Consider the following 27,644-nt stretch of genomic DNA (forward strand, 5'->3'; position numbering starts at 1 on the left):
TTACATTTATAAATAAAACTATATAAACAGTGCTAGATTTGATAATATTTACTATATTGTTAATATTTACTTTCACCAGGTACCTGTGACAATAACAGGAAAAATGACTGCAGATTACCAAATGGAAAGATTCATCCTTCATGCCCTGAAATGGGACATCAGTGGCGTGTACCAGATAAGAATAAGCCATATTGCAAGACAACTCCTCCTACACCAAAACCTCCACCACCTACAACAGAACCCTGCAACCCTGAAATTTGTGAAATTTTGATGAGCAAGTAAGAACTTACAGAATAAATCTGAACCAATATGTCACTTAATTCTAGATTATTACTCTGATTAACACTGTATTTTCTTTTTTATTTGTTCATTAAGGGTATTTGAGGAATGCCACAAGGTAATGCAACCAGAACAATATTATGAGGCCTGTAAATTTGATGTTTGCCACATGCAAAATTCCAGCATCGGTTGTTCTAGTTTGGAGGTGTATGCCATCTTGTGCGCTCAAGAGTCTATCTGTGTACCCTGGAGGAATGCTACAAATGGACAGTGTGGTAGGAGGGTTTTGTCTTAACAGAGAGCAAACATTTTGGGATGTCCAGATGACCTGTTTTCATCATTTTATTATTTAAACCGGCTTTCTCTTATTGTAGAATATAAATGTCCAGAAAACAAAGTCTACAATCCTTGTGGGCCAACTGTTGTACCAACTTGCAACGCAAGGTAATGCGCTCACTTCTATTTAGCAAAATCATAAATTAAATAATGTCTATGGACATATGGAAATATGGACTGCTTTGTATGTGTATTTGTTATGATTACATTAAAAAACTAGCAAGTTAACTAGTGAGTTAAATTTCTGACTTAGATTAAATTGGATGAAAAGGGAAGGGATCACCAAAACTATTACAATTGATCCTGAGGCAAACCTTCTGATAGTTATTCGGACATTTCACTTTGTCAACCTCATGGTGGCACTAGAGGCAAAGGCCAGGGATCACCAAAGTCAGTAGGATTAATTCTCTGGGGACCATCAGTGTCTGTGAAAAATCCCATAGTAATCAATAAAATACTTGTTGAGATATTTCAGCCTGGTGGACCAACAGAGCAATATTGCTATTTCTAGAGCCATGCTGCTAGCATGGGTTAAATGATGTTATGTTATGTATTATTTCTGCATTTATTATGTCTGTTCTTCACAATCAATCATCTTTATCTTTAGATATAATGAAAATAATGAAAAGAAATGCAAGGGAGAAGGAAGCCACAAGAGCAAGTCTTGTAAAGAATTCACTGAGGGATGTTTCTGCCCAGAGGGGATGACCTGGTTCAGTCCAAAATCTGACGTCTGTGTCTCCTCCTGTAAGAGCTTTTTCTGTTGTGAAGAAAAATCACATTTTTGTGAATAAATGCACAGGTAAAATGATTGTTTCAATTATTTCAGGTTGTACTGGACCTAATGGCAGTCCTAAACAGGTAAATTCTACAATACATGACTAATTGTCATAGTTTATTCATAATGTGTTCAATAATGTTAATTAACTCTATTCCATCACTCAAACAGCTTGGTGAGACTTGGCAGAGTGGCTGTCAGCAGTGTGCTTGTGATAAGGACACTCTGAGTGTTCAGTGCGAGCCTCTCACATGTCCCACTCAAGAACCAATAACCTGCACAGAGGAAGGAGAGGTGCTGGTGAACCGAACAGTGGACTGCTGTAGCAAACTGACATGTGGTTAGTGATTTAAAATAACATGCCCATCACCTCTTTGAATGTAATAATTTTAATGTAATGGAATCTTATACGCTGAATTCACCAACCCAGAAACTGTCTTACCGTTCAACCAACAGAATGTGAAAAAAGACGCTGTTCGATGTCAAAACCAAAGTGCCAACTTGGATTTGAGTTGGAGATCCAGTTCTCAATTGACAGTTGCTGCCCCTCTTATATCTGTGGTAAGATGTGCATATTTCAATTACACTGTAAAATGTTTTTACGGTAAAAGGGATGTTAATACTATTGTTTTCACATTTAAAATTGGCACCTTTTTTTCCATATCTTAAAACCTGTCCCTGACTGTAGATTTTAGGATGAAAAACTGCCACACCATGACAGTAAAAGACTGTGAAATATGTTATTAAATATGATGGTGTTTTACTGTACAATCAACAGTCTCTGGTATAAAATATTACTTTATTCTGTATAAATTCCCTTAATTAACATCTTGGAATATTTCTTTCTTTTTGTCTTTTTCTGTCCTGGTTTGGCATTTTTTAAAGTGTACATAAACTTTTAGTATTATTGTGTGAAAGCCCCAAAACTAAATGAAGCATAAGTCATAATGTGATCATCATCATTATTTTTTATCTAGTACCCAAAGGTGTCTGTGTCTTCAATGATATTGAGTACAAGGTAAGAAGTTACTACATACTTTGCATATGCTCTATGCTCTATACTTGCCTGTTAACATGTATATAAAGCAGTCTTTAAATTAAGTATACTATGATTTAGACATAATTTTACAGTAATATTTAAGTTCTTCTTTATTATCCAGACCGGAGTGACATTTGTTTTACTGACCTTTACATGAAATTGGCTCAGACTTTGCATTTTATTGTTTACAGCCTGGTATGAATTTCTCCAAGAGCCCATGTGAATCATGCCACTGTACTGAAACTCAAGAACCCAACAGCAAGTTGAACACCATTGATTGTGTTATGAAAGAGTGTATGACGGATTGCCCAGAGGTACTTTTGCATGGCAATGAGAGTATTGCTGTTTTTATACAATGTGACTGGTCATACCATTACTTAAAATATTAAAGTACAGTCTTTTTTTTTTCATTATTCATGTATTAACCATGTATATTTTAGATGTTCAGGTTTGAAACATCTGTCTCTGACATTTCTGCTACTATCTAGAAACAATGAAGTACTGAAATACTTTACTGTAGATTATTCAGAGGAACAAGGACATGCTGTTGCTGTTAAATTTTTTAAGCGCCACAAATTAATCTGTATTTGCCTAAATTTGTGTGTCTATCTCAAACCTTTCCACGTTGGAAATACTAATTACTAGTTATGTACAAACATAATTCAGTGACGTTGCAGGCTGTATTGATTTGTGCATTTCTTTTCAGGGCTATGTGTATGAAAACAAAACTGGACAATGTTGTGGCTCATGTAAGAAGACGAGCTGTGTTGTGGAGGTGCCTGGATTCACTTCTCCGATTATTATTAAAGTAAGTACAGTGTAACAGAAACTTTAATTATGATATCAGTCAGGAGGGTTATGTTCACTTATTGACTTCTTCTATACTTCCGATAGCCTTCCCAGTCTTGGTCTCCACCAAATGACAACTGTACTAAGTATGATTGTCAAAAGGTGAAGGATGAGTTTATAACCTCTCAAAACCAAACAACATGTCCTGAATTCGATCCAGAGAACTGCATTCCTGTGAGTATAATGCTGAAAGAAGCAGAAATTTGTTTTTTTGGCAACTTAATATCTTTGTTAATAGAAAACATAGACAGAGAGAAACACGTAGAAAATGTATCATATAACATAAGTTAATGTGCATGGTTAGAAAAATATGAGGGAAGGGGAAACACCTGTCAGCATTGTTTATCTCTGTATGTTACAATCCATGTTGTCTATATTACAGGGAACTGAACAAAGTGACAAGAATGGCTGTTGCAAAACTTGTAAGTATGAGTTGATAATATAAATTCAAATTACATCTCCATCCTAATTTTTAAAGTGAGATTTTTTAAATGATCTTCCCCATCATTCTCTGTTACATTTGTTGGTAGTGTGGAAAAATAGTTTTAGGGATCCAGGGATAGTTTAGTCTGTGAAATGTCAAATAATGATTCAAAACCCAAGATTAGGTCTTCAAACAGTCTAAAATTCAGAATTATTCTGTTTACAATGATATAAAACAAAGAAAAGAAACAGATCCACACATTTGAGGAGTGAACATTTGGTATTTTTGCTTGAAATTATTTATTGATTATCAAAATTGTTTATAAATCAGTTGTTTTAACACTTCATTTCTCAATATTATACCAATAGGTTAATTTTGCGAAGATCTGCAGTCAGCCTGACCAGAATACATTTACATATACATTTACATTCACATAACTAATCAAAGGCGAATACATTTATTTTATTGTACCACTGAAATAATGACGTGTGCTACATGTTGTTTTTTTACAGCAAGATGAAAACAATGCTCATGTTTCATTTGCAGGTACTTCTCGTCACAACTGTGAAATGAAGAAGAACACTACCTATCTGCAGACGAAGAACTGCAAGTCTGTTGTGGCAGTGGAAATCACAACCTGTGAGGGATCCTGTGGAGCGTCCTCATCAATGTAAGAATCTGTGTGATATACAGTACAAACTACTCACTAAACAGCAGGTGACTGACACTAATCCTGCCTGAAACTGTGTCTATTTACAGGTACTCTGCAGAGCGCAATAATCTGATGCATTCATGCTCATGCTGTCAAGAAATGGCCACTACTAAGAAGGAGGTGGAGATGTTGTGCACTGATGGCAGCAGGACACAGCACTCCTACATTTCAGTTGACAAATGCGGTTGCAAAGTCACTGAATGTCCCACAATTAACTAAGTAAACTTTTAAAGGCAACAGAAAAATAGGTGTGAAGTGAAAATCTGACTAATAAACTATCCTTTATAAACTTTAACAATTCCCTTCCAAAATCTATTAGACTATCAGTATGTGAAGACACAGCTCTGTGTGTCCAGTAGCCTCAAAACGAGGGCAAATAAGTTATAAATAAGTGGTCTGAAATTTCCTACACATCTGGAAACTGGCTCTTTGTACTCTGACAATAGTTATCATCACATTCTTATTTATTGTCAGGGAGGCAGGTCCTCTGGGTGCCTCATGATGACATATTTACATATTTGGGTTTTTGGGTTCTTTTTAGATTGAAGAGGTAGATTAGATTTGAAGGTTATTCCTTTATACAAACTATATGATATGGTATTTTCAGTCTTAGAAGGTATTTCTCTTCCTTTCACTGCAAACACAAGAATGGCTTCAGATGTACAGCATGACATAGCAATGCATTCACTGTCTTTTGCGGATTAGATATGTGTTAAAGTGTGAATTATTTAAACCATGTATTTGGTTTCATTCATTTTTAACGGTATTATCAACATCAATTATCAGACAACTCATCTAATCAACAAAAGTGTAAAGTGTAAGGATATCTAAACTATCTTTGTTTCAACATCTAATGTGTCAAACTGCAAATCTGGATCACTTTCATGTAATTAAAACTCAGAGGTTTACTGATGATCATGTGTTCTTGTTTTTCTTGTGTGTTTTCTTGTTCTTGTGCGGCAGGACAAATTAGACATTATTAGGTGATTAACGGGAAACACTGGTGATATCCCTACAGTTGTGGTCATGACCAGTCTTGAAATAAAATCCAGAGTCTCTTTTTTCTGAGAGTCCGAGTCCAAAAAGGTGCTTTTTTTTTCTTGTGTGCACAAAAAAAACCCTAAAACCCCTAAAATAAAGATGTTAAAATTGACACGCCAGTCGCAGTTTAGTTCAATTACAACAATGAATGCTGCTGGAGCATTTTGGTTGCTCAGTGCAATGTTTAAGCAAGTTTACGATGTCTTCCATGTTGTTTATGTTCCTGCTGCAACCAAACTAAGACTAAAATAAATAATATTTTAACAATAATTGCTTGTACCATTAAGTAAAAAGTTTTAATGAATAAAGTTCAAGAATTTTAAAGAATAGAGAATATACATTAAATACTGTAAATATTAAATGTTATCTTGCAGTAAAGCAGGGCTGTCCAAAGTACGGCCTGTGGGCCAATCACAGCCCGTGGTCAGATTTCATGCGTCCTGAAGCTTCATTTTTCTAATATATTATTTATGGCCTGCTAGCATTGTCAGATACTGTATGGCTGGAGGATTTGGCTTTTTTGGTTGACATAACAAAGCATTTGAACCTCTAAGGACATAACTGCTGCTGTTATATGTCTGTAGATGTGACACAAATTATTACTTTCGGAATGATTTTGTTAAAGACAAAAGCAAGAGTGATACATTTTAAACTTAAATGTTAACAGATTTTGCATTACTCACAATAATTCATGTTTAGAATGAACATTTAACGTATTCAATTTATTCTGTGTTATCTGACTCCAGATGTGAAAGAAAGGAAGAACTGGTTTTGAGATTTATTCACGACTGATTGGCTTAGATTTGGTTACATTGCCGTTTAATAAAAAAAAACAAAAAAAACACGATAATTGTGACAATGAAAACAATGTATGTAACTTTCATTGGTAATGTTTTTCATCTTTAAAATGTTAGTATTAGCCAGACATGGGGACTTGAGACTTAGTGACTTGGACTCGAGTCGACTCCAGTCGCCGTTTTTATGACTTGTGACTTGACTTGACAAAAAATGAAATACTTGAGACTTGACTCGGACTTGGAAGTTTAAGACTCAGGACTTGACATGACTTGAGACAGGATGACTTGAATGACTTAGTGTTATGCCATCTGTTTTCAGTGTGAATATGAAATGTGAATATAAAATGTATTTATTATTATTATTATGGATAGGATCAGGAATGAGTACATCAGAGGGCCAGCACATGTTTGAGGTTTTGGAGATAAAGTCAGAGAGGCCAGACTGAGATGGTTCAGACATGTCCAGAGGAGAGATAGTGACTATATTGGTAGAAGGATGCTGAGTTTTGAACTGCCAGACAGGAGGCCTAGAGGAAGACCAAAGAGGAGGTTTATGGATGCAGTGAAAGAGGACATGAAGGTAGTTGGTGTGAGAGAATAGGATGCAGAAGACAGGGTTAGATGGAGGCAACTGATTCGCTGTGGCGACCCCTGAAGGGAAAAGCCGAAAGGAGAATGTTGATGATCACAGTGCGATCATATTAAGATCAGATTCTGCAGCTAAAATTACAACAATACGCCAAACCCAGATTGCAAAAATCTTTTGGCTTCGCTTTGGCTTTCATTTTGGCAAGGTTATGGGTGGATGTCTAGGCCATAAATTAGGAAAGCCAAAATCATACCAAAGGGGAGCCAAAATTCTCCCAAAACAAATTGTGGACTTCCAAAATATAGCCATAAATGTCCCAGAAGAGCCCCAAATCAGCTGTTCCCGCTCGCGCCCAATCTTCTGGCATGCCATAAACATGCCTTAACTCAGCCATATATTGCTGGCGCCTCCTTATCTATTATGGATAAACCTAATCATACCACAGTTAAGCCAAAAGGCTTTCTTAATGCCAAATGTATGCCATAATACAGCCAAAATCTGGGAAGGTGACTTGACTTGACTTGCCCAAGAAAAAAATACTTGTGACTTACTTGAAGGTTAAGACTTGCACATGTGTGACTTGGTCCCATGTCTGGTATAAATCAGTTTGGAGACCCCTGCAGTAAAATCTTTGACCGGAACGGGACGCTCTGTCGCGTTATATCCAGCCGGAACACTTTGAGTGTAACACGCCGCTTGGCAGTCATGTCGGCGTTGGAGTCGGGTCGCTCCGTGTTTGGAGAGTAGAGTCAGATTTCTGTTCACAATAAGTCTTTCTGTGCTTCTTATCCACGGGGATACGTTTTAGTTTGAGATTATGTGTTGAAGCGGAGCCGCGTGTTTGCTGCAGCGTCGGTTTATTTTGAGGTAAAATAAGTTTATTCCTGACTTTCTCCCTCCTCTTCTTCACTGTGAGCTAACGCTGCTTAGCTCAGAGTAAAAAACCGACCAGCACAACAGCGGCTCACTTTGTGTTTGGGTCGCGTTTAAAACCCAGAGGGGAATAAAGCAACATTTATCCAGCAGCTTACACAGTTAACGCTTATATCTCACACAGGAGTGCTCGATGTGTCAGTCTACTGGCTTTATTCATGCTAATGTGAGCGTTAAGTAACTGTATCACTGTTGCTATGGGTGATTAATATTAATAATGATCAATGGCTGTGTGTGTGTGTGTGTGTGTGTGTGTGTGTGTGTGTGTGTTTTCTCAGTTATTTGTTGGAGCCATGGCAGCACTATCAGAGGAGGTGCTGCTGGTGTTGAAGAAGGTCCGTCAGAGGAAGCAGGATGGCACCCTGTATCTGATGGCTGAACGTATAGCCTGGAGCCCCGAGGGCAAAGACCGCTTCACAGTCAGCCACTTGTACGCAGACATCCGCTGTGAGTACATACATCAAATTACAGATGGATAGACAGATCGGTGCAAGCACATTTCTCCACCTGTGTCCCACACACACAGCTCCCACACATGGTGGATACTGGGGGTGCTTTGTTGAGAGATGCTATGGCATGGCATGGCATGGCATGGCGTGCTCGCTTACAGGCCACCAGATGGGAGCAGTATGAAGAATGAGTTATAATATGACTTGGCTTGGGAACCGGAGGGTGGCCGGTTCAAGTCCCGCATGGACCAAATATAGCTGGAGAGGTGCCAGTTCACCTCCTGGGCACTGCCGAGGTGCCCTTGAGCAAGCGACTGCTCGCTGAGTGCTCCTCAGGGGGGCTGCCCATCATCACTCCACCATCTCTCTCCAAAATTGCATGTCTATGAGCCCTTGTACTGCGTGTGTGTGTGTGTGTGTCTGGGTTAAAATGCATGTAAAATAGAGTGTAAAAAGAATTTCCCCGTCGTGGGATTAATAAAGTTGATCTTCTTTATAAGGCGGGTCGCTGGGGTTGTGTGCTTCACGGCATGCTCTGTGTAGAAATGCCTTTACAGTAAACGTATGTTAAAGTTAACCTATAAGATAAATCTGTAGTTAAATCAAACGTGCAAAGAAATTAACCCTGTGTTAAGAAGTTAAATATGGGCAAAGAAATTTGACCATCCATCCATTAACCGCTTATCCTCATCACAGTCATGGTGGGGCTGCAGCCTGTCCCAGCTGACTTGACTGGGATAGAGGCAGGTTACACCCTGAAATTTGACGTGCTAACAAATTAAACCTGTGCTGAGGGTTTTATATAGTATACCAATAGAAAACTACAAATAGAGATAAAAAAAAACTATGTATAGTTATATTAGGCTGTAGAGAAATGAATGAAAGTCACAGCATTTAGCAAAGGGTAGTGTAAATGGAGTGAAAAATGACATTGAGAGAATGTCCAGTAATCAATTAAACAGAGATTATTGTCCTCCCTGTCATGACTGAGAAGTGTTGTACAGTCTGATGTCCAGGGGGACTAAAGAGATCCAGAGTCTGTTTGTGCAGCAGGATATGGACAGCAGACTGCCAATAAACGCAGTGCAGAGGGTGGTGGGTGTTGTCCAGTATGGACTGCAGTTTGTCCAGGGTCCCTTTCTCTGCCACTGTCACCAGAGAGTCCAGTTGAGCGGCGTTCTTCTTCTTGCTGCTTCCTCCACAGCACACCCCAGCATAATGTGTTGGATGGTGTTTTTAAGCGTTGCTTGTTTTTTTTTGTACAGGCCAGAAGATCAGCCCGGACGGTAAAGCCAAAATTCAGCTCCAGCTGGTCCTGCACACCGGCGAGAGTACCACATTCCACTTTTCCAATGAGAGCACTGCGCTCAAAGATAGAGATGCTGCCAAAGAGCTGCTGCAGCAGCTTCTGCCCAAGTTCAAGAAGAAAGCCAACAAGGAGCTAGAGGAGAAGAACAGGTGAGTCTCTGCTGCAAAAGGATACGTCTGGTAACATTTTATTTTCAGAAAAGGAAGTTGAGGTTTACAACCTCAGTAGGGACACATGGGTTTGGGGCTGAGAGCCAAACAGGAAGTCTGAAAGGATGTGTTCAGTTTTTGCCAGAGGTGTTTGTAATATGTAGTGCAACATCACTGATATAAGAAATATAACTGAGTCTCCAAAGTGACCATACAGTCCACATGGTTCTCTACTTCTTTGTCCTCGTGTTGGTCTGAGGGCAGATTAGACGCTCCAGTGACTCAACGTTGCCTAATTTCAGTAAATATGTCTGCAACACAACACATAGATGTCGTGGACCTAATGTCATGACTGTTACCTCTTCCTGTTCTGTTGATAATGTTCATCAGTTCATTTTTAAGCTTTTAACATTTATAAACTATTAATTCTGAACATTTCTTACACATTATTGCTTTAATAGAAGATTCACAATTAATGCCTTAACATAGAAATTACTGATTTAGGTTTTTAGGAAATTAATTAATAATTTTGTTCTTAAAATATTGTTCTTTGATTTTTCACTTGTAGGATGCTGCAAGAAGATCCAGTGCTTTTCCAGTTATATAAGGATCTCGTGGTGAGCCAGGTGATCAGTGCTGACGAATTCTGGGCCAACAGGTTAGGAGACATAAGCAATGCAGACCCTGCACTATACAACAACAACAACAAACAGGAAGTCGGTATATCTGGAGCCTTTCTGGTGAGTACATGAAGTCTGCTGCAAGTTTCCTTTAGATAACAACTAATCTTAAATTTCACGATTGATTCAAGCATTGACTAAATCAACATTAATAACATACTGTTGGAGGTTAACAGACCTAATCTTTGTGCTTTGCAGGCAGACATTAGACCTCAGACGGATGGCTGCAATGGCTTGAGATATAATCTGACTGCTGACATTATTGAATCCATCTTCAGAACATACCCTGCAGGTAAATAACATCTGGATTTTGAAGCTAACCCATCATTTGCAGCAGTAATAACGGACCATGAAAATGCTCCTACATGCTCAGACTTTCATTTCCACTAAAGGTTACTGATTAACACCCTGTTAGTCAGAGAGAAAAAAATCAACTGGTATAACTTTAGCCACAATCTGGTGCATTCATGTTCAGCCCAGTGGCTGATATTAAATGTGCAACTGGCTTTTCCTTATTGATGACATAAAAAATGGACTAAATATATATGTATATCAACTTGCAGTGAAGCAGAAGTACAGTGAAAACGTGCCTCATAACCTGACGGAGAAGGAGTTCTGGACCCACTTTTTCCAGTCCCATTATTTTCACAGAGACCGCATCAACACAGGAACACAGGATATCTTCTCAGAGTGTGCCAAGCAGGATGAAAAGGGTAGGAGTTATTAAGAGGCGCGCAATATACATGCAAGGATTTTCGATCAGTGTCAGAGCATGTATTATTTCCACAAGTCTATTTCATATGTAAAAGTTGTAAATATGTCTTGTGCAGGCTTAAAATCAATGGTGGTTCAAGGAGTGAAGAATCCTCTGGTCGACCTCTTGTCATTAGAAGATAAAACATTAGATGAGGTGAGATTTCATTAGATGATTAGACAATCACGTCGACACCCTACTACCCAAAACTTTCTTTTCCCCTCTCTGTCCTTCAATCTCAAGGGTTTTCTTTGACACAGGGTTATGGAGTTCGCACAGCGCCACCCTCAACTTCCAATGCAAACAGGACTGTGAAGGAAAGCAGCAACGCTGCCATCATAAAGCGGTTCAACCATCACAGTGCCATGGTGCTGGCAGCTGGCTCACGCAAGGGGTAAAGAAATGACTTTTCACAAAATGTATCACTTGTCCAGTGTCTTAAATTTATGCTAACTGCATTATATATATATTTTTTAGGGAAACACCAACTGACCAAGCTAGTGAGACGAGCAGTACAGATGGAAACTCGAAGGATTCAGACTTCTTCCAGCCTCCTGTAAAGAAGGTATGATGCTCCATAGCTTTAAAGGTGGGACACGTGATTCTGGAGAAATCCAATAGCACGACAAAATGATTGCAAGCAATTTAACTGACATTAGCTGTGTTGTGGGTTAGCAAACTGTTGCTTAAGTTGCTGCTGCAGAGTTAACATGCAGAGTGGACGATTGGTTTCTCAAAACAAGCACACCAGCTCCAGACAGCGATAATCACCGCTCTCATGCTACTATAGCGACCATCGCAGCGACAGCGTATCTTGGCAAACTAGACAATAAGCTGAATGTCTGTGGGCAAGTAATTTAATGTTACCTGACACAAATCATGGCTTGCATAAAAAGTTATTGTTGTGTGGCTCAACCCATGCCACTTTGTTTGTTTCCCATTTACACGGCCATTGCTATGCACACACACACACACATGGAGCGGAGAGTTAGCAGACAGTGATCATAACATCATGTCGTATTATCTGGAATCACTTAACAGTCTGAGTCTCTTTTTTTATGTTGTGCAATCTCTCTTAGGTTAAATTACAAGAAGCCATTGAGTATGAAGATCTGCAAAGGGAGAACAGAATAAAAACCGTTGCATTAAACCTCAAGAAGTCTGACAGGTACAGTATGTCCACGTTTTCTTTACTTTTGTTTGTTCTTCACATGCTTATTCTGTTCTTAAACTTCAGCATTATCATTATCAGTCAAACTTTGTTTTCGTTCCATCAGCTGAACAGAACTTAAAAACTTGATTAGTTGTGTCAGCTTGAGCAAAGGCTATATCACTTAAATCATTGAAAATGAGGCTTTTGTAGCCAGAAATCAGTTGTGCAGAATTTAGGAAGAGGCTGTTGTGGGTGAGTCTCACTTCCTCTGGATAGCACTGTTTCGGAACAGACTTGCTTTTGTTTTATAGCTGTGATTTACTGTGTTAAAGTTCCTGTCAGTGGTCATAACCCAGCACCCAAATGTCACCTTAGCTTACTAGAGTGCTCTTCTAGTTTGGAGTCTGATTATACTTGTCCATTTTTCATTTGGTTGACTGTACAGTGATGTGTTCTAATATAATATTTCTCACTCCCTCTCCTTATTTATAAGGTATGCTCATGGTCCTGTGCCACTTCAGTCCCAACATTATACGACAAGCCAGGATATCATCAACTCTGTCAACTACATCCAGCACGAGATGGTCAATTACAAACCCAACCTCACTCAGGTTAGATCATAATTCAACAATCACTGACCTTTGGGCAAGGATTATCTTTGTAGTTTGATCCGTTCACACACAGCTTAGAGGTCCAACAACAACACATTTTCAGATCAGGAAGCCTGCTCCCTGCAGTCACTTATCTCAAGGGTTTCCCCTTTTGGGTTTTCCCAAAATTTTCTCTTTCCACACTGAGATATAATATGTCTTCCTTACAAAGACTGTAAGTTTCTCATGTCATAGTTGACTGAGATAAATCTAAATGCAGTTTGTTTATTTATTATGTTTACTCATAATACGTAAGATGCAGATATAATTTTGAAAAGTTCTTTTGTACCCTCAAAATCACAAAATGCTTGACTAATCGCACGAGTTCCCATCAAAAAGCAAAATTACACATGCCGAACACCAGATGATTCAATATTTGATTTTACTTGTCCTTTGGTCAAAAGATGAAAAATACAGCAGACGACAGTTGAATCTCGCTGAGCTGAAAATGTGATTTCAAAGTCACGTACACCTAATGTTGTTGTTCACATCTTTTCAAGTTACTTTTAAGAAGTCACATGTTTAAACTCTGAATGGTGCCGTCAGAGTGATTCACCGCACTACTACTAACTGTTTGCAGGTGTTGTCCAGCACAGCTGCTAGTTCTGCCATTGCAGCTCTTTCTCCAGGTGGCATCCTCATGCAGACAGGAGCACAGCAAGCCATAAACCGTAAGTGTGTTGTACAGTTGCTAAATAACATAATCTTTAGGAGCAACATGTTAACAGAGTAACTTATTTTGACAGTCTCAGATGCTTGCTTTATCTTGAATCCATCCTAAACTCACAACTACTTTATTTTGTCTCCTCTTTTTTTGTCTTTGTTTTTTTATTTCCAGAGATGATACCCACTGAGGTTCAAGGGGAATTGAAGCATCTTTATGCAGCTGCTGGAGAGTTGTTGAGACACTTCTGGTCCTGTTTTCCTGTAAACACACCATTTTTGGAAGAGAAGGTGACAAATATTTACTGTTTTTGAAATGAGGTCAATCAAACATGTTGTTCCCTGTCTTGACACCCATGATTTTGAAATAAATAATTAATATAAGCCAGTACAGTGTAGCCCACAGAGTATAGCATATTTTGTACATAATAAAATGCATACAGTGCTAATACTTTGGCACTTATCCTGACATTTTGTGTTTTCCATACTTGTCTTACATTGATTTATAGATATTTGTTTTTACTTCAAGCTACAAACTGTTCCTTCATTAAGCAGTTGATGTGTTCTTTTATAGCATAATCTCTTATCACTACCACCACCATTACAGGTGCCAGTCACGCTTCATTAACAGTCATTAACTTTTCCTTTCTGATTTGCCGAATGTTTTTCATACAGGTGATAAAAATGAAGTCAAACCTCGAGAGATTTCAGATGACCAAGCTTTGTCCTTTTAAGGAGAAGATTCAGCGTCAGTACTTAAGTACAAATGTAAGTCTCTGGTCTATTAACAATGGCACAATATTGCAGTATAACGGGTGGTTGTTGCATTAAATACATATGATGTCTCTACAGCTCACAGGGCATTTGGAAGAGATGTTTCAGACAGCCTATAGCAAGTTTCACATCTGGCAAACCCGCCGCATGATGAGGAAAACCTGAGGTTCAACTGACGGTTTGTCAAAGAGAAGACAAGGAAGACATTAAAGTATACGGACAAATGGCCTGTGAAGATTCTCCAGACTGCTGTGACGAGACCACAGATCACATCCTGATGGGACGTGGTTCACAGAGGGGATATAGATGGACGCTGCACTAACTGTTCAACAGAGACTAACTGCATCTCAGTCACAAATAACTGTAATTAGTTTATTTTTCTTTGTGTTTTCTCAATGGTTAAGAGATTGTTGCCGGTAAAATGGTTAAATGGGACTTTAAAAAAAATAAATAAATAAAATAATGGTGGAACATGACCAAATTTCAGATGGAAAATCAGAAAAGCACTCAGGACTACAGGGTGAGATGCAAGCTGCCAACAATGTGTTTCATCAGTGCACGGAGCAGGAAAACGTCTCTGAGCACTGGGTCGATTTTGTGGAACAAAGTTCCAGAAAAGTGAATATAGCAATACTGTTAAGACATTTCACACTTGAGTGCATTAGTGTGTGTGCGTGAGTGTGTGTGTGTGTGCGTGAGTGTGTGTGTGTGTGACTGAAATCACACTGTCACTGGTTTGTAATGTCTGCACTGAATGTTACTCTGAATTAAAATGAGGCATAAAGCTTTTTGTTCTAGTAAATCTGCAGTATTTCATTCAGTCTTCATTCAGATGTTTTGGTAATATTGAAATGTGATTAAAACGAATAAACTGCAGCATTTAGAGCTGTAGGTGTTTGTTGCATTTCTACATGTGCAGCATTGGCTGCTTGGAGTTGGTGGATGGAGTTAGTCATTTGTCAGACACACACACACACACACAGGACAAGCACACATGCACACACACACACACGACAAGTCCTTCAAAATAAGAGCCCATTAAAAAGGCAATGATGACACAGCTTGTTGTATTAATACTGAATTTACTTAGCAGTGTCAGTAATAATGTATGGGGCCAGAGTTAGGCACACTCAAAATTTCTTTAGAAATGTTCTAGTTTGTGGTTATGACATCCAGCATCCAGCGCAGCTGCTTCCTGGAAGCGCCTTCAAATCAGCTGAGCGAAGCGGTGACAGGTCGCCTGGCTGCCCGATAGAGCACCGTTACACCGACTGCTGACTTTCTCCCGAGAAGGTGAACAAAACCGGGGATGTGAGAGCGGGTTGGAGCGGGTGTGTAAGCTGAAGTGTCACGCCGACCAGTTTGGTGAGTTTCACTTAACGATGAGTGAATGGCAACATGACTCCAAGCTAGCTAGCACGTTTAGCTTGTTATTGTAAATATAGCGACGCTATTTGACGTTTGTGCACTGAAGAGATTTATGTTAATTTTATGAACAGTCATACATATTTAACACGGCCACGGTCTTGCTCATATTTATTTTATTTAACGGGGGGTTTTGATAGAAAACGTTAGCCTCAGTGTCAGCAGACGGGGTCTCGTGATGCGCTGCTGCCATGATCGGCCGACCGAGTCGCCCCTCTTCAACTAGTTGTCTGTAGGGCAGCAACTTGAGCAATATTCACTTCTCACCGTGTCTCTACGACTAAAACTTTAAACCGACCGTTTTGACTAAACTCTCGGTGGCGTTAACCCGGAACGACTCGGCACGAAAGCTTCAAATTTAAATGTCTGTTTGTTGACGGTTATTAACGTTAACGTTTGAGCGTTCCATCAACGGTTTTCGGAATGTTTGCGTAAACGTTACTTTAACGTTTTCTAGTGTGGTAGCGTAGCTAGGCGACACATTTGGAAATATCGAAACTTTAATTGGGGATTTCCATCTTCATGCTTCACTAAAGGTAATTCAGAGGGACGTTTTACTCTTCCACATTTGTATGACAGTTAAAACAATACAATTAAATATTAAACACGGTTACAAAAACAAGTTTTTAAAATGATATAATGCATTGTTTATGGTTTAAAATTTCAAAAACAGTCTGTAAATGAATTTAAATGAGCCCCCCTTTGACCAGCTACAACAATGACATTTCTGTTTTTGAATATTATGTGAAATAATGTGATATAAAACTGTGTACCACTCACGGAGGTTATTTTTCTGTACTTTAGGTACTTAAGGTAAGTCAGACATTTAAACTTTTACAATGCAGGACTACATTTTACAGTGTGTTATTGCTACTGAATACTTCCTCCACCGCTGACCATAAAGTTCAAGGTCTGTATTCCTCTTTTTAAAAAAGAAATTGGCACTACTTATGCTGGATTTGCCCACCAGCTGTCCAAGGGCATGCTATTTTATATGCTGTGATTAAGTCCAGTTTTGTTTGTCGGTATTAGAAAACACAGGGTGAGTGAGTGTCTCTGTATTATAATCTATATTTGAGGCCTTGTCTTGTGTGACCCCTGCCCATGACAGTTTGTGCACATCCACATATGTAAATACATTCCCTTTGCAGTAGAGTGCTAACAAATACAGACACAGAGTTCAGTGTTGACTGCCACTTCTCACCCATGTTTGAGGAACTTGTGTCAGCTACTTTAAGATGAGGAGAAATGATGTTCTGCCATTTTGTTTTAAAATATTTTTGTAGCATACACACTGATGTTTTTTTTTTTTGCCACCAGTATCTGATTACTCTTAATAAGCTGCTGCTTTAGTTTTGCTTCTGCTTCCTCATAAGTTCACTGAAAGCCACAACTAGTAAATCAAAGCCTTTATTGTGGTGTCCTCTAGTCCTGTTAAAACAGTCTTTCTGGTAATATGAAGTGACCGCTCCAGGATAAGAGACATTTGAATAACACTTAAGGTAATAACAGGTCATCTTTATTCATTTAATGACGCTGTAGCTTTGTTTAGGAGTTACGCTCTGCCGAGTGGGTTTTACTTGACTTGGGACGGTGTAAAGTGGAGTCATGACTCGTCAATTTGAGAGGGTTGGTACATTATTGAAAGTCACAGCTGAGGGTTGTGGTATGCAAGGAAACAGAGTGGTGACTCTTGACGTCCCTCACATTTTATTCATTCTTTACTGACTGTCCTTTTCTCTCTCGGTTGCACAGGCTCACCAGTGAAGATGCCTCTGATACCAGTTGTGCCAGAGAACCACAGTCATGTACTGGCAGAGTTTGACTGCCTCGATCCACTTCTGTCTGCTCTCCGATTAGACTCCGGCAGGCTCAAGGTATGTTTCGCCATCACATGTCTCGAGTCGGTCTTATAATGAAGATGATTTATAGCAGCTTGTTATTTAACGGTCTATTCATATAATAAAAAATGTAATATAGTTTGCATAACAATGTTTTCATAATGCGTACAATCACCTAAGAAACATCTTTTTGTTTTCTCATTTCACGAGCACTGTAGTTTCTCCTTCAAGCTACACCGATAGATCCCACTAAATCCTACACACTGGTCCTTTAATGTCTTTAAAGTACTACAGAGTGATGAATCGCTGAATTATCGGAGTATTGTGTACTAACAATGTATCCGCATGAAAAGATGAGTCAGCTCTTTCTGCGTGTGACCTTGTTGTGTTGTAGTGTACATGTTTGGCCGTGTCAAGGAAGTGGCTCGCATTAGGAACATCAGCAGGAGGGCTGCACCTGATTCAGAGGGAGGGCTGGAAACAAAGGCTCATCCTCACACACAAGGTAATGCATTACTGAGCACCTATTGTTTACAGTTGATTCATTAACATCTTCTAAACTCCTAACCCATTGTGCATTCTTTTTCAGGAGGGCTCAATCACTCAGGTGGCATGCTGCCCTCATGATGAAGACTTTATCGCTGTTGCAACAAGGTTAGGTCATACTCATCGACCATCAGACAAAGTTAAGCGCCACCTTCCTTGTGTGTTTGGTTGTGTTTTCTGTATTCTTCATGTTTTTATGTCTTTCTTTGCTCCAGTCAGGGTCTGGTGGTGGTGTGGGAGCTGCAGCTAGAGCGGCGGGGTCGTCCAGAGAGAGTCAGCGTGTCCTGGGAACACCGAAGTCAGGCCGTCACTGCACTCTGCTGGGACACCAGCACACTCAAAGTTTTCGCTGGGGACTCAGGAGGCAAAGTGTCTGTTCTCCGTGCAGGATCCTCCAAGCTGGGCAAGGTAGTGATTGCTGATTAACGGTGAAAATGGTTTTCTCAATAATAATGTATATAAAGTACATGTATTTAAAAAAAAAAAAAGTTTAGGCACTTTCTTGTTGTTACACTAGTGGTTTTGTGAGGTCTTAATTGAATCAGCAGGCCTTAATTCAAGCCAGGTGACAGAAGTACATTTTTCTGATCCTTCTCTGCTTATAATCCGCAATCATAAAAACCTTCAAGCAATGACTCATGATCTAAAAATAAAAATAATTGACTCTTACTTAGTAAGTACAACACAGTAGGACTGTCTAATTCAGAGATTTTAATATGATTCGAAAATTGGTGGTCCTTTTTAAAACATTCATTATATTCAAGACAACCTAATGTCTCTGAACTACAAGGGCTCTGAGAGCGGAGGAAGTGATTGTAAAGCAAAAACTGGAAGCTTGCTACAGAAAAAAAGTCCTCTTTATTAACCATGTTTGCACAGTTTTCATATCTAAACCAGGTGTTTTCTTTCTTCTAGGGTGCAGCATTCGTTATCTTCCCCGTTCAAACCGTCACCACAGTTGACTCCAGAGTGGTTCAGCTCGGGTACCAAGATGGCCGTCTGTTGGTGTCTTCCCTGAGCCGCTGCTACCTCTGTGACACAGAGAGGTGAGTACCAGCAAGGCTGCATATGTGAAAGACCGTCTTTAGGGAAAGAGACCCTCAGAAGGCTCCTATATTGGTGTGGAAGATTAATCCATATTCCAGTGGTAGATCCAACATTAATGCTAGTGTTATGATGATTTTTAAATTTTTCTTCTTCACACATTCTTCACACAGTTGGCTAATACATCTAACGCCTTTCATTTGTTTTCATTTTGGGTAATGAATGAAGAAAATTGTAATTCCTGGACCTCTCACAACATTTTTCTGGATTTATCTGCCTTCAGGGAGAAATTCTGGCGTGTTGGAAATAAGGAGCGTGATGGAGAGTACGGAGCTTGTTTTTTCCCTCAGAACAGGGGATTGTTAGTTGGCCAGCCCCCCTTGCTGTACTGTGCCCGGCCGGGATCCAGAATATGGGAGGCCAATTTTAATGGCGAGGTTCTGAGCACCCATCAGTTCAAACAGCTGCTGGCCTGTCCTCCTCTACCGCTCATCACTAACAGGTACTGATTGTTCCAGCTTTTAAATCGTCTTCTTTAAAAGGCCAAACTTCTCATTTGTGTTTTGTTCCTGTGTTACCTGCAGAAATGAGCCACATTACAACCCAGTCCAGAAGAGCTCCCAATCCATCGCCTTCCCTAAACTGCTTTATTTCGGGTAATGTCAGATATAATTTATATGTTTTGTTGTCAGAGTTGTTAGGCTTGTCAATCCCTATTTCTTATCAGACTAACTGTACTCTTCATTTATTCACGTAGAGATCAAAACCTGCTGACCTGGACTGATTCAGCTATTTATATCATAACACCTCAGAATGGACAAGTGCTTCTGTGGACAGAGGTCAAAGGTGTGTTTGTCATCACCAGCGATCCATTGGAGTAATTAATCGAGCATTTTATTGATGACAGCACACAAGGTGTAAATATAGGTCCAAGAAATCTTCCTCTTGAAATCACTAGTCAATAATAATATCAAGAAAACTTTTTCACTGATCACCCAGTCTATTTTGTTCCAGTTAACTCACTGTCAACCCTTTTCTCTGGTTTTGTAGACTTGGTTGAGATTGCAGTTTACCGCAACGAGCTCTTCTGTCTCCATGGCAGCGGACGTCTGTCCCACCTCTCCCTGTTATCTGCTGAGCGTTGTGTGGAGCGGCTGCTACGGCGTGAGTCGTGGCCTCTAGCTGCTGTAGTCTGCTGTATGTTCCAGCACACAATCATCACCGGCAGGGTAAGACGGCTGCCACTGCCGTGCTAACTGATCTCATCTCTTGTGTACCGTGCACCCTAGATTCCAGTCTGAGCTTTTCATGTGACTTTCTGACTACCTGACAAAGCACAGAATATGCCTGTTCATCTGAGGTGTCTCACCTTGAATGGCCTGAATCTAAAATTAAGCAAAAATGTGCAGGTGATATATGTTGCACATTGCACTATATTGCCAAAAGTATTCGCTCACCTGTCTTGACTCGCATATGAACTTAAGTGACATCCCATTCTTAATCCATAGGGTTTAATATGATGTCGATCCATCCTTTGCAGCTATAACAGCTTCAACTCTTCTGGGAAAGCTGTCCACAAGGTTCAGGAGTGTGTTTATGGGAATTTTTGACCATTCTTCCAGAAGCGCATTTGTGAGGTCACACACTGATGTTGGACGAACGCCTGGCTCTCAGTCTTCTCTGTAATTCATCCCAAAGGTGTTCTATCGGGTTGAGGTCAGGACTCTATGCAGGCCATTCAAGTTCATGCACACCAAACTCTCTCATCCGTGTCTTTATGGACCTTGCTTTGTGCACTGGTGCACAGTCATGTTGGAAGAGGAAGGGGCCGTCTCCAAACTGTTCCCACAAAGTTGGGGATGCTGAAGCATTCAGAGTTCCTTTCACTGGAACTAACGGGCCAAGCCCAGCTCCTGAAAAACAACCCCACACTAGGTACAATTCTCCTGGCAGCCTCCAAACCCAGACTCACCCATCAGATTGCTAGATGGAGAAGCGCAATTCGTCACTCCAGAGAACGCTTCTCCACTGCTCTAGAGTCCGGTGGCACCACCACATCCGACGCTTTGCATTGCACTTGGTGATGTATGGCTTGGATGCAGCTGCTCGCCCATGAAAACTCATTCCATGAAGCTCTCTACACTCTGTACTTTAGCTAATCCGAAGGCCACATCAAGTTCAGAGGTCTGTAGCGACTGACTCTGCAGAAAGTTGGCGACCTCTGCACAATATGTGCCTCAGCATCCGCTGACCCCACTCAGTCAGTTTACGTGGCTTACCACTTTGCGGCTGAGTTGCTGTCGTTCCCATTCACTTCCACTTTGTTATAATACCACTGATGCCACAGGGAGGAAATTTCATGACTGGACTTGTTGCACAGATGGCATCTTATCACAGTACCACACTGGAATTCACTGAGCTCCTGAGAGCAACTCATTCTTTCACACGTTTGTAGAAACAGTCTGCATGCTTAGGTGCTTGATTTTTATACACCTGTGGCCATAGAAGTGATTGGAACACCTGATTTCGATTATTTGGATAGGCGACTGAATACTTTTGGCAATATAGTGTAACTCCTGTTGTTGATTAGGAAACATAATGCTGTCTGTAGGGTTTATCTCAATAGTTAATGTTGCCGTAACAGGTGAGGCTGGTTTTGTGATGTCATGCTCAGAAATCAGGTAACTTAACCAGATTTCTCATGATCTGAGTAAAAGCTTACCTGTATGGAGGTTTCTTGTTCATCGTTCTTGTTTGATTCAGGCCAGGAAATCAATTCCCATCGACCGCCTTGAACATCTCAGGAGCCAGCTCAGTTCCAGCACGCACATGGAGCTGTCTGGCCAGCTGGAGGAAGTCATCACCAAACTGGAGCCTCTGGACTCGGCCTCCAGCAGCCGTAGAAGCAGCATCTCCTCGCACGTAAGTTCTGTCCATGACATCTCTGTATAAACAATATGTGAGGTAATGGCCACCATCATAACTGCAGATGATTAGCACCCCACTTCAATTTACTTCACATTTCTTACCCTTTTGTGTTTTACACAAAAGAGAAAGTCGAGAGCCGACTGTAACTGAAGCATGCAGCTTCTGTAAATCTGTATACACGACTAACAAATGAGTGTACTTATATTGGTTATATTGTTGTCCAGGAGAGCTTCAACGTCCTGGACTGTGGAATCTACCGTGTTATCAGCCGCAGAGGGAGTCAGTCAGATGAAGAGACGAGCTCCCTCATCAATCATTCCATGTCAGAGGAGGAGCGGCTCAAAGAGTTCAGTTTTGTTCAGGAGGAAGATCAGGTGGATCAGGGTAAGAGATCATCACCGCAGCAGTGCTGAAACAACAAACCAGAAACCTAGAGACAAACCTACTCACACACTGCTGTTTCTTTCTTCTTCTTCTTTTTCTCTGACTCTCTCTCTCTCTTTCTCATAACAGGAGCAAACTCCTTTTCTGCCTCATCTGAGTTCAGTGTGAAAAAAGAGTGAAATTATTTTCAGGTGTACATACTTTTACGACAATAATAAACAACATAACAAGGACTTTTGTATTTTGGAGCATCATTAGCTCCTAAAAGATTTCTCAATAAAATGTGACGTGATAATAATTTTACTCTTTGAGTTTTTATGATGATCATATGCGCCTGTTTCTAATGCCGTTTTATGTGTTTGCCACTTAAATTAATGCGTTTCTGATTCAGTGTGAAATTATATTAAAACATTTAATCATGTTGCTATGCTGTACCTCTGGATTTGCTGAATTATCTCTCTGATGGCTGCGACAAACATAATCCCACTGTTAATATGGAGTTTCCTGTCTGTTCCATTGTATCACACATACGTCACCATTTTGGTTCTTTTGCATTGTGCAGCGTTTAATTTTCGTTTCTCTGTAGCAGTGTCTGTTACCTCTGCTCCATCTGCTTGCATTATGTCCTCTGCCTCTCATCACTCCCCTCCAATACTCCATCCATCTGTGTTTTTTCCTCTGGCTCTTGCCCCCATCTTCATTCAGATCCACAGAACAGTGAGCGTACCGAAGCTGAGCGATCTGAGCAAGGCCTGCAGTTCCACCTCCCCCTCTCATTCCGCCCCAAACCCCCTCGCATCGCACTGCAGGCCGTCAAAGACAGGTGAACATAAAGAGTAATAAAGGACAGACATGCTAATGTGTCACAACAGTGTGTTTCATACAGACATGAAGCTGTAACAAGTTCAACCCCGATAAAGCTATTTGAGGATTGTACTTTCATCATTTCTACAATAACCTATTATTCAAGCGCAGCTGCACTTTTAGACAGCTTACTTCCCCTTTCCACTTACGACCCACCGCCAGTTCTCATCACACGCAGCCATTTGTCATGATTGTCACATTTTGTAGTTTCATTTGTCTCTGGTTGTTCTCTCTCTGTCTCTCTGGTTCTTTTTGGTAACAGGTTGTTTGAATTTCTGTTTCCTCAGTGTTTCTAGTTTTGTTAAGAAGACAACAGAGAAGATCAACACCCTCCAGATGAACTCTGAGCTCTGGCAACGGCCTGAATTCAGAGAGGGCGGACAGGCTGACGCAACACCTCCATACTTGGAGGAAATGGACAATGAGTAAGTTCAATGTGTGTTGTTGTTATAGTGGATCTTTGACTTTAGGCCAGACTTTGAGCTAATAAATTGCACATTTGTTTAGTCTATTAAAAGTAATAAAAACCAGTGAAATATGTCGTCACAGAGTTTATGAAGAAATGCAAAACACAGAAGCCGACATGCAGGACCTTCAATCAGCAACAAAGCAAGCTATGTAAGTACTGCACACCATTCAGTTAGAAGATTGTAATGTTTTTCTCCATTTTAATAGCAGAGACACTGGAGACATTTCTGTTTATTTTCAGCTCCCAGATCCAGGATCCTTTGGTGCTACTGGATCCAGTCTGCCTAAGAGAAACACTGCAGGAGTGGTTGCCAGTGCTGGAACGTATACTCGGACCTGAAGAGCACGGGTCAACAGATGCGGGTGATTCAAACATAGATGGACCAGGAGAAGAGAGGTGGGAGAGGGATTATCTAAACTCCTGCTCAGAGCATCAAGAGGAGTCTTCCTGTTCATCTGGAGAACCCACTGAGAGCACTAAAGAGGAGGAGAAGAAAGATGAGACTCTTGAGGTCGTAATAAAAGAGGACTCCACTGAGAAGCACCCGGAAGTTTCAAATGAGAGCCCTGCAGAGCCAGTCCGAGTGGTGTCTCCCAAACCGCTACTGTCAGATCTCCTGGCTAATCTCACCCAGCTGGCAACGCTTTACACAGAGCTGAGCTGCTTCAGAAACCCGGAAAATGAACAAGCTTTGGGGTGCACGACTTTCCTGCGTCGCTACTTCTTTCTGCTGGACCAAGAGAGAGTGAGAAGGATGTGTCTGCTGTGTTATCAGGAGCAGCCAGAGGTGCAGAGCTCCTTTGCTGAAGCCATGCTAGGTCAGAAGATTTCCCCTACCATTTCCACCTACCTCTGGTTTAATTATTTTTTTAATTTTCTGCATTTTAGCTCACATTTTACACATTTAAAAATGGAGGCCCATTAATCTGTGATATTCTAGTCATTTAATCTGAAATGATTTGTAAAGTGTCTGTCGTTCTCTGTAGACCTCACTCAGTCCAGTAAGGTGGTGGAGGTTATTCAGAGAGGAGATCTGTTGAGATCGCTGCGCAGCCTGAGAGAGGTGCAGCCCTGGAGTGCACCTCCCCTTCTCGCTCACTTACACAGGTCGGTTAACATTCAGCACGTACTTGCATCACAGCTGCAATGGATCCTGTAAAGTTTATTGTGTTTATTATCCAGGCTGTACGAGAAGCATGGGGAGTCGGCTGTACGATCGTTTTCCCAGTTCTACCCTACGATAACTCCTGCTGACGTGATGACCATGGCTCAGCAAAGCCACTTCCTGGCATACCTGGATAATCTGGTGCAATCACAAAGCGAAGAGCACAGGTATGTCTTGTTTCACCTTTTTTCAAGACAAAAATCACACCGAATTCTCCTTGTTGCTGAATTTAACATTCATGTCTTCCTCTAGGTTGTCTTTTTTGCAGTCCCTTCTTGAACCAGAGTCACTGAGACAGGACTGGCTGGAGTTGGCACTTACCCATGATGCTCCTCAACGCTGTGATACCCTGACCCCTGATGGACAGCCCAGGTTTGTTCAGTTAGAGCCTTGAAAAAAGTAAAACTAATAGACCAGATGGATGTGATCTTTTCACATACAATCATAAAAGAACAATCATAGTGAGATTGACTCGTGTGACTCCTGCTGCAGGTGGCATTCTCACTGTTTCAGTTGGGGTTATGGACGCCTGCTGTCTCTCCTGATTCGTCTTCCTGCAGACTTGTCTTCCAAGCAGAAGATGGCAGAGACGTGCCGCAGTCACGGGTAATTTTCTTTGACCCGACACGGCAACTCCTCATCCTAACGTTGACGTTAATAACCTTCTGTATCGGGCGTGTGTGCAGGTACTGGATGGGTTACGTCCATCTCTGCTGTAAGCTGCAGCGGCGCACTGAAGCGTTCTCCACCATCTGTCAGCTGGATGATATCAGTCTGCTGCAGGAACCTGAAGGTAAGAGTGTGCCCACACGTCTGCACTCTTACCCTTAATGACACAGTCTGCACTCATTGGAGTGTCTTAAGTTAAACACACTTTACCTGAAGCGCTCTGATTTGATGTAATACTGGCTCTATTGTTTTCCAGGTGTGGAGCCTCAGACCTTGGATGAGTGGAAGCTCTTGATCCAGTTATCTCAGCAGTGCAGCAATGTGGGAGACTCGGAGCAGGTCACCGGTATGAATGGAAGCAGCTGGTCCAACGGCTCAGACTGTGGCAGGAAGATCAGCCCAGAGAGCCTGACTCTGATGCTGGCTCGGACAGCCGGACCTGACCGCGCCATGGCCGTCCTGGAGGAGCTTGGAGTGCAGCTGGCTCTTTCCCCACACTCCCAACTGGTCTGTGAGCTGCTGAGAGTCACTGAGAAGAGGCAGAGGTGGGTAACTTTTTATAAGAACAGAAAAATGGCTCTTGAAGAGAGCAGAGTGTTTGAGAGTGTGACCACCAGAATCAAAGAGAATCAGTGTAACGTCTCATATTTGTTTCGTTTTCTGTTTCAGAGCGATGATCCAGACGATGCTAGAGCGCTGTGATCGCTTCCTGTGGTCTCAGCATGCCTAACTGAAGATCAGGAGCTTCTCTACAAGACTATGACTAACACTGTATGTAAATCTCCACAGTAACTGCTGTTGATTAATTTATGCACTGTAATATTTGCCAAAGCTTTCCAGTTAAAATGAAGGCACTGATCCTATCACTGAAAACAGTATTATCTTTTTTTGTTCTGCACGGGTGTCTCCAGTATTACTCTCTTCATTCCATCTACTTGCCCATTTGATCAGTATTCAGACGTGTACAGGGGTATCATCACAATGTTGTTTCTTTAAAGATTCAGGTGCATGTACAGGTTATCAAATATCTCTATGAATACCTGTCAATAACCACAGTGAAATGTTCTAACCAGGTGATATGTGAATAAAAGCTGTCTGTATGAAACATGATGAACGTGTAGTTTTTCCCTCATTTCAGTAACATTAGAGAAAAAGTTGCCAATTAAATTATGTTACTTTGTTTCTGCACACCACAAGCATTAAAAAAAACAATGATATTTATATTTAATTTCAAAACAAATTCCAACTTAGTTCTAGTGTCCGGCCATGTAGATAGTTTTGGTTTATTTGTTGAGGTTTAGAGATAAAGAATACGCATAACTCGAGGCTATTATGGAGAAGTGGGAAAAGACGGCGACCTGATTCATTGTCTACCTGTATGTCAAGTATTTGCTATTTTTGAGAAGAAGAAAAAAAGATTTCAGATCTTGAACGTCAACGGGACCTAACAGTAGATGATGGGTAATGTGGGACAACAGAGATAATATTAATAACAACGTAATGAAATGGGACCGATGACTCATTTGATGGTATCGCACACCTGGAGCATCAAAGGGAAGAAGGGAAGAGGGGGCAGAGGGAAGTCCTTCACATTTGAGTTTTAAAGGCTTATACTGGACACAGCCTGGCTCTATGAGTCACAGACTCTACAGCGAGACCTTTCTGTCTGTTATAAATCCTTTTTGTATTGTCATCATCCCCTTCCTCATCTTCCAGCTTACCCACCTCTGTGTGTGTGTGTGTGTGTGTGTGTGTGTGTGTGTGTGTGTGTGTGTGTGTGTGTGTGTGTGTGTTACAGGCACAAGGACGATCAGATTTAAACTTTGGTCACATGGTAAAGACATAGAAATAAACCTTGCATGTCATTGTGAAATCTAATTTAGCTGCATAATAATAATAATAATAATAATAATAATAAATCAGTCTATCATTTCAATCTGCTCCTATTAAA

General features: G+C 40.7%; 3 protein-coding genes across 7 annotated transcripts in view; all 3 read left to right on the forward strand.

Moving 5' to 3' along the window:
* Positions 1-7,591, forward strand: part of muc5d (mucin 5d) — a 23,200-nt gene extending 15,609 nt beyond the window's left edge. The window contains exons 34-48 of the mRNA XM_027272990.1: positions 80-278; positions 376-554; positions 654-723; positions 1,223-1,362; positions 1,445-1,476; positions 1,565-1,733; positions 1,850-1,954; positions 2,371-2,411; positions 2,624-2,746; positions 3,139-3,240; positions 3,327-3,455; positions 3,664-3,703; positions 4,252-4,375; positions 4,465-4,588; positions 7,451-7,591. Of these exons, the coding sequence (XP_027128791.1) occupies positions 80-278; positions 376-554; positions 654-723; positions 1,223-1,362; positions 1,445-1,476; positions 1,565-1,733; positions 1,850-1,954; positions 2,371-2,411; positions 2,624-2,746; positions 3,139-3,240; positions 3,327-3,455; positions 3,664-3,703; positions 4,252-4,375; positions 4,465-4,588; positions 7,451-7,591 (1,718 nt within the window). The remainder of the gene's footprint in view (positions 1-79; positions 279-375; positions 555-653; positions 724-1,222; positions 1,363-1,444; positions 1,477-1,564; positions 1,734-1,849; positions 1,955-2,370; positions 2,412-2,623; positions 2,747-3,138; positions 3,241-3,326; positions 3,456-3,663; positions 3,704-4,251; positions 4,376-4,464; positions 4,589-7,450) is intronic.
* gtf2h1 (general transcription factor IIH, polypeptide 1) lies at positions 7,517-15,160 on the forward strand. Its single transcript, XM_019253978.2, has 15 exons — positions 7,517-7,711; positions 8,056-8,224; positions 9,492-9,684; positions 10,253-10,424; positions 10,563-10,656; positions 10,928-11,077; positions 11,195-11,274; positions 11,379-11,512; positions 11,596-11,683; positions 12,198-12,286; positions 12,765-12,882; positions 13,502-13,592; positions 13,760-13,875; positions 14,260-14,352; positions 14,437-15,160. The coding sequence occupies exons 2-15, from the start codon at positions 8,071-8,073 to the stop codon at positions 14,521-14,523; spliced, it is 1,659 nt and encodes a 552-aa protein (XP_019109523.1). The 5' UTR covers positions 7,517-7,711; positions 8,056-8,070; the 3' UTR covers positions 14,524-15,160.
* Positions 15,161-15,528: 368 nt separating this feature from the next.
* hps5 (HPS5 biogenesis of lysosomal organelles complex 2 subunit 2) lies at positions 15,529-26,803 on the forward strand. 5 transcript variants are annotated; one of them, XM_027272890.1, is made up of 23 exons: positions 15,529-15,723; positions 17,539-17,660; positions 18,019-18,129; positions 18,214-18,278; positions 18,386-18,578; positions 19,086-19,216; positions 19,498-19,716; positions 19,799-19,870; positions 19,972-20,060; positions 20,265-20,443; positions 21,978-22,136; positions 22,367-22,526; positions 23,232-23,349; positions 23,678-23,815; positions 23,922-24,008; positions 24,100-24,677; positions 24,846-24,966; positions 25,042-25,191; positions 25,277-25,396; positions 25,517-25,630; positions 25,711-25,817; positions 25,950-26,238; positions 26,363-26,503. In XM_027272890.1, exons 2-23 carry the CDS (start codon positions 17,553-17,555, stop codon positions 26,421-26,423), a joined length of 3,369 nt encoding a protein of 1,122 aa, XP_027128691.1. In that variant the 5' UTR covers positions 15,529-15,723; positions 17,539-17,552; the 3' UTR covers positions 26,424-26,503. The 5 variants fall into 5 exon arrangements, with proteins under 5 accessions (XP_027128691.1, XP_027128693.1, XP_027128694.1 ...); XM_027272892.1 differs by having other exon boundaries at positions 15,530-15,723; positions 17,531-17,660; positions 26,363-26,803; XM_027272893.1 differs by having other exon boundaries at positions 15,530-15,723; positions 17,531-17,660; positions 23,940-24,008.
* Positions 26,804-27,644: the final 841 nt, after the last annotated feature.

This window comes from Larimichthys crocea, chromosome XXI, assembly GCF_000972845.2.
Source record: "Larimichthys crocea isolate SSNF chromosome XXI, L_crocea_2.0, whole genome shotgun sequence".
Classification (NCBI taxonomy): Eukaryota; Metazoa; Chordata; class Actinopteri; family Sciaenidae; genus Larimichthys; species Larimichthys crocea.

Excerpts from the sequence above, each read along its gene's own strand:
- hps5 (XM_027272890.1), top strand. The coding sequence starts at position 17,553 with ATGCCTCTGATACCAGTTGTGCCAGAGAACCACAGTCATGTACTGGCA. Across the intron at positions 18,130-18,213 it reads GGCTCATCCTCACACACAAG|GAGGGCTCAATCACTCAGGT; the intron begins GTAATGCATTAC and ends ATTCTTTTTCAG. Across the intron at positions 23,816-23,921 it reads TTGGAGGAAATGGACAATGA|TGAAATATGTCGTCACAGAG; the intron begins GTAAGTTCAATG and ends AATAAAAACCAG.
- gtf2h1 (XM_019253978.2), top strand. The coding sequence starts at position 8,071 with ATGGCAGCACTATCAGAGGAGGTGCTGCTGGTGTTGAAGAAGGTCCGT. Across the intron at positions 10,657-10,927 it reads CTTCAGAACATACCCTGCAG|TGAAGCAGAAGTACAGTGAA; the intron begins GTAAATAACATC and ends ATCAACTTGCAG. Across the intron at positions 13,593-13,759 it reads AGCACAGCAAGCCATAAACC|AGATGATACCCACTGAGGTT; the intron begins GTAAGTGTGTTG and ends TTTTATTTCCAG.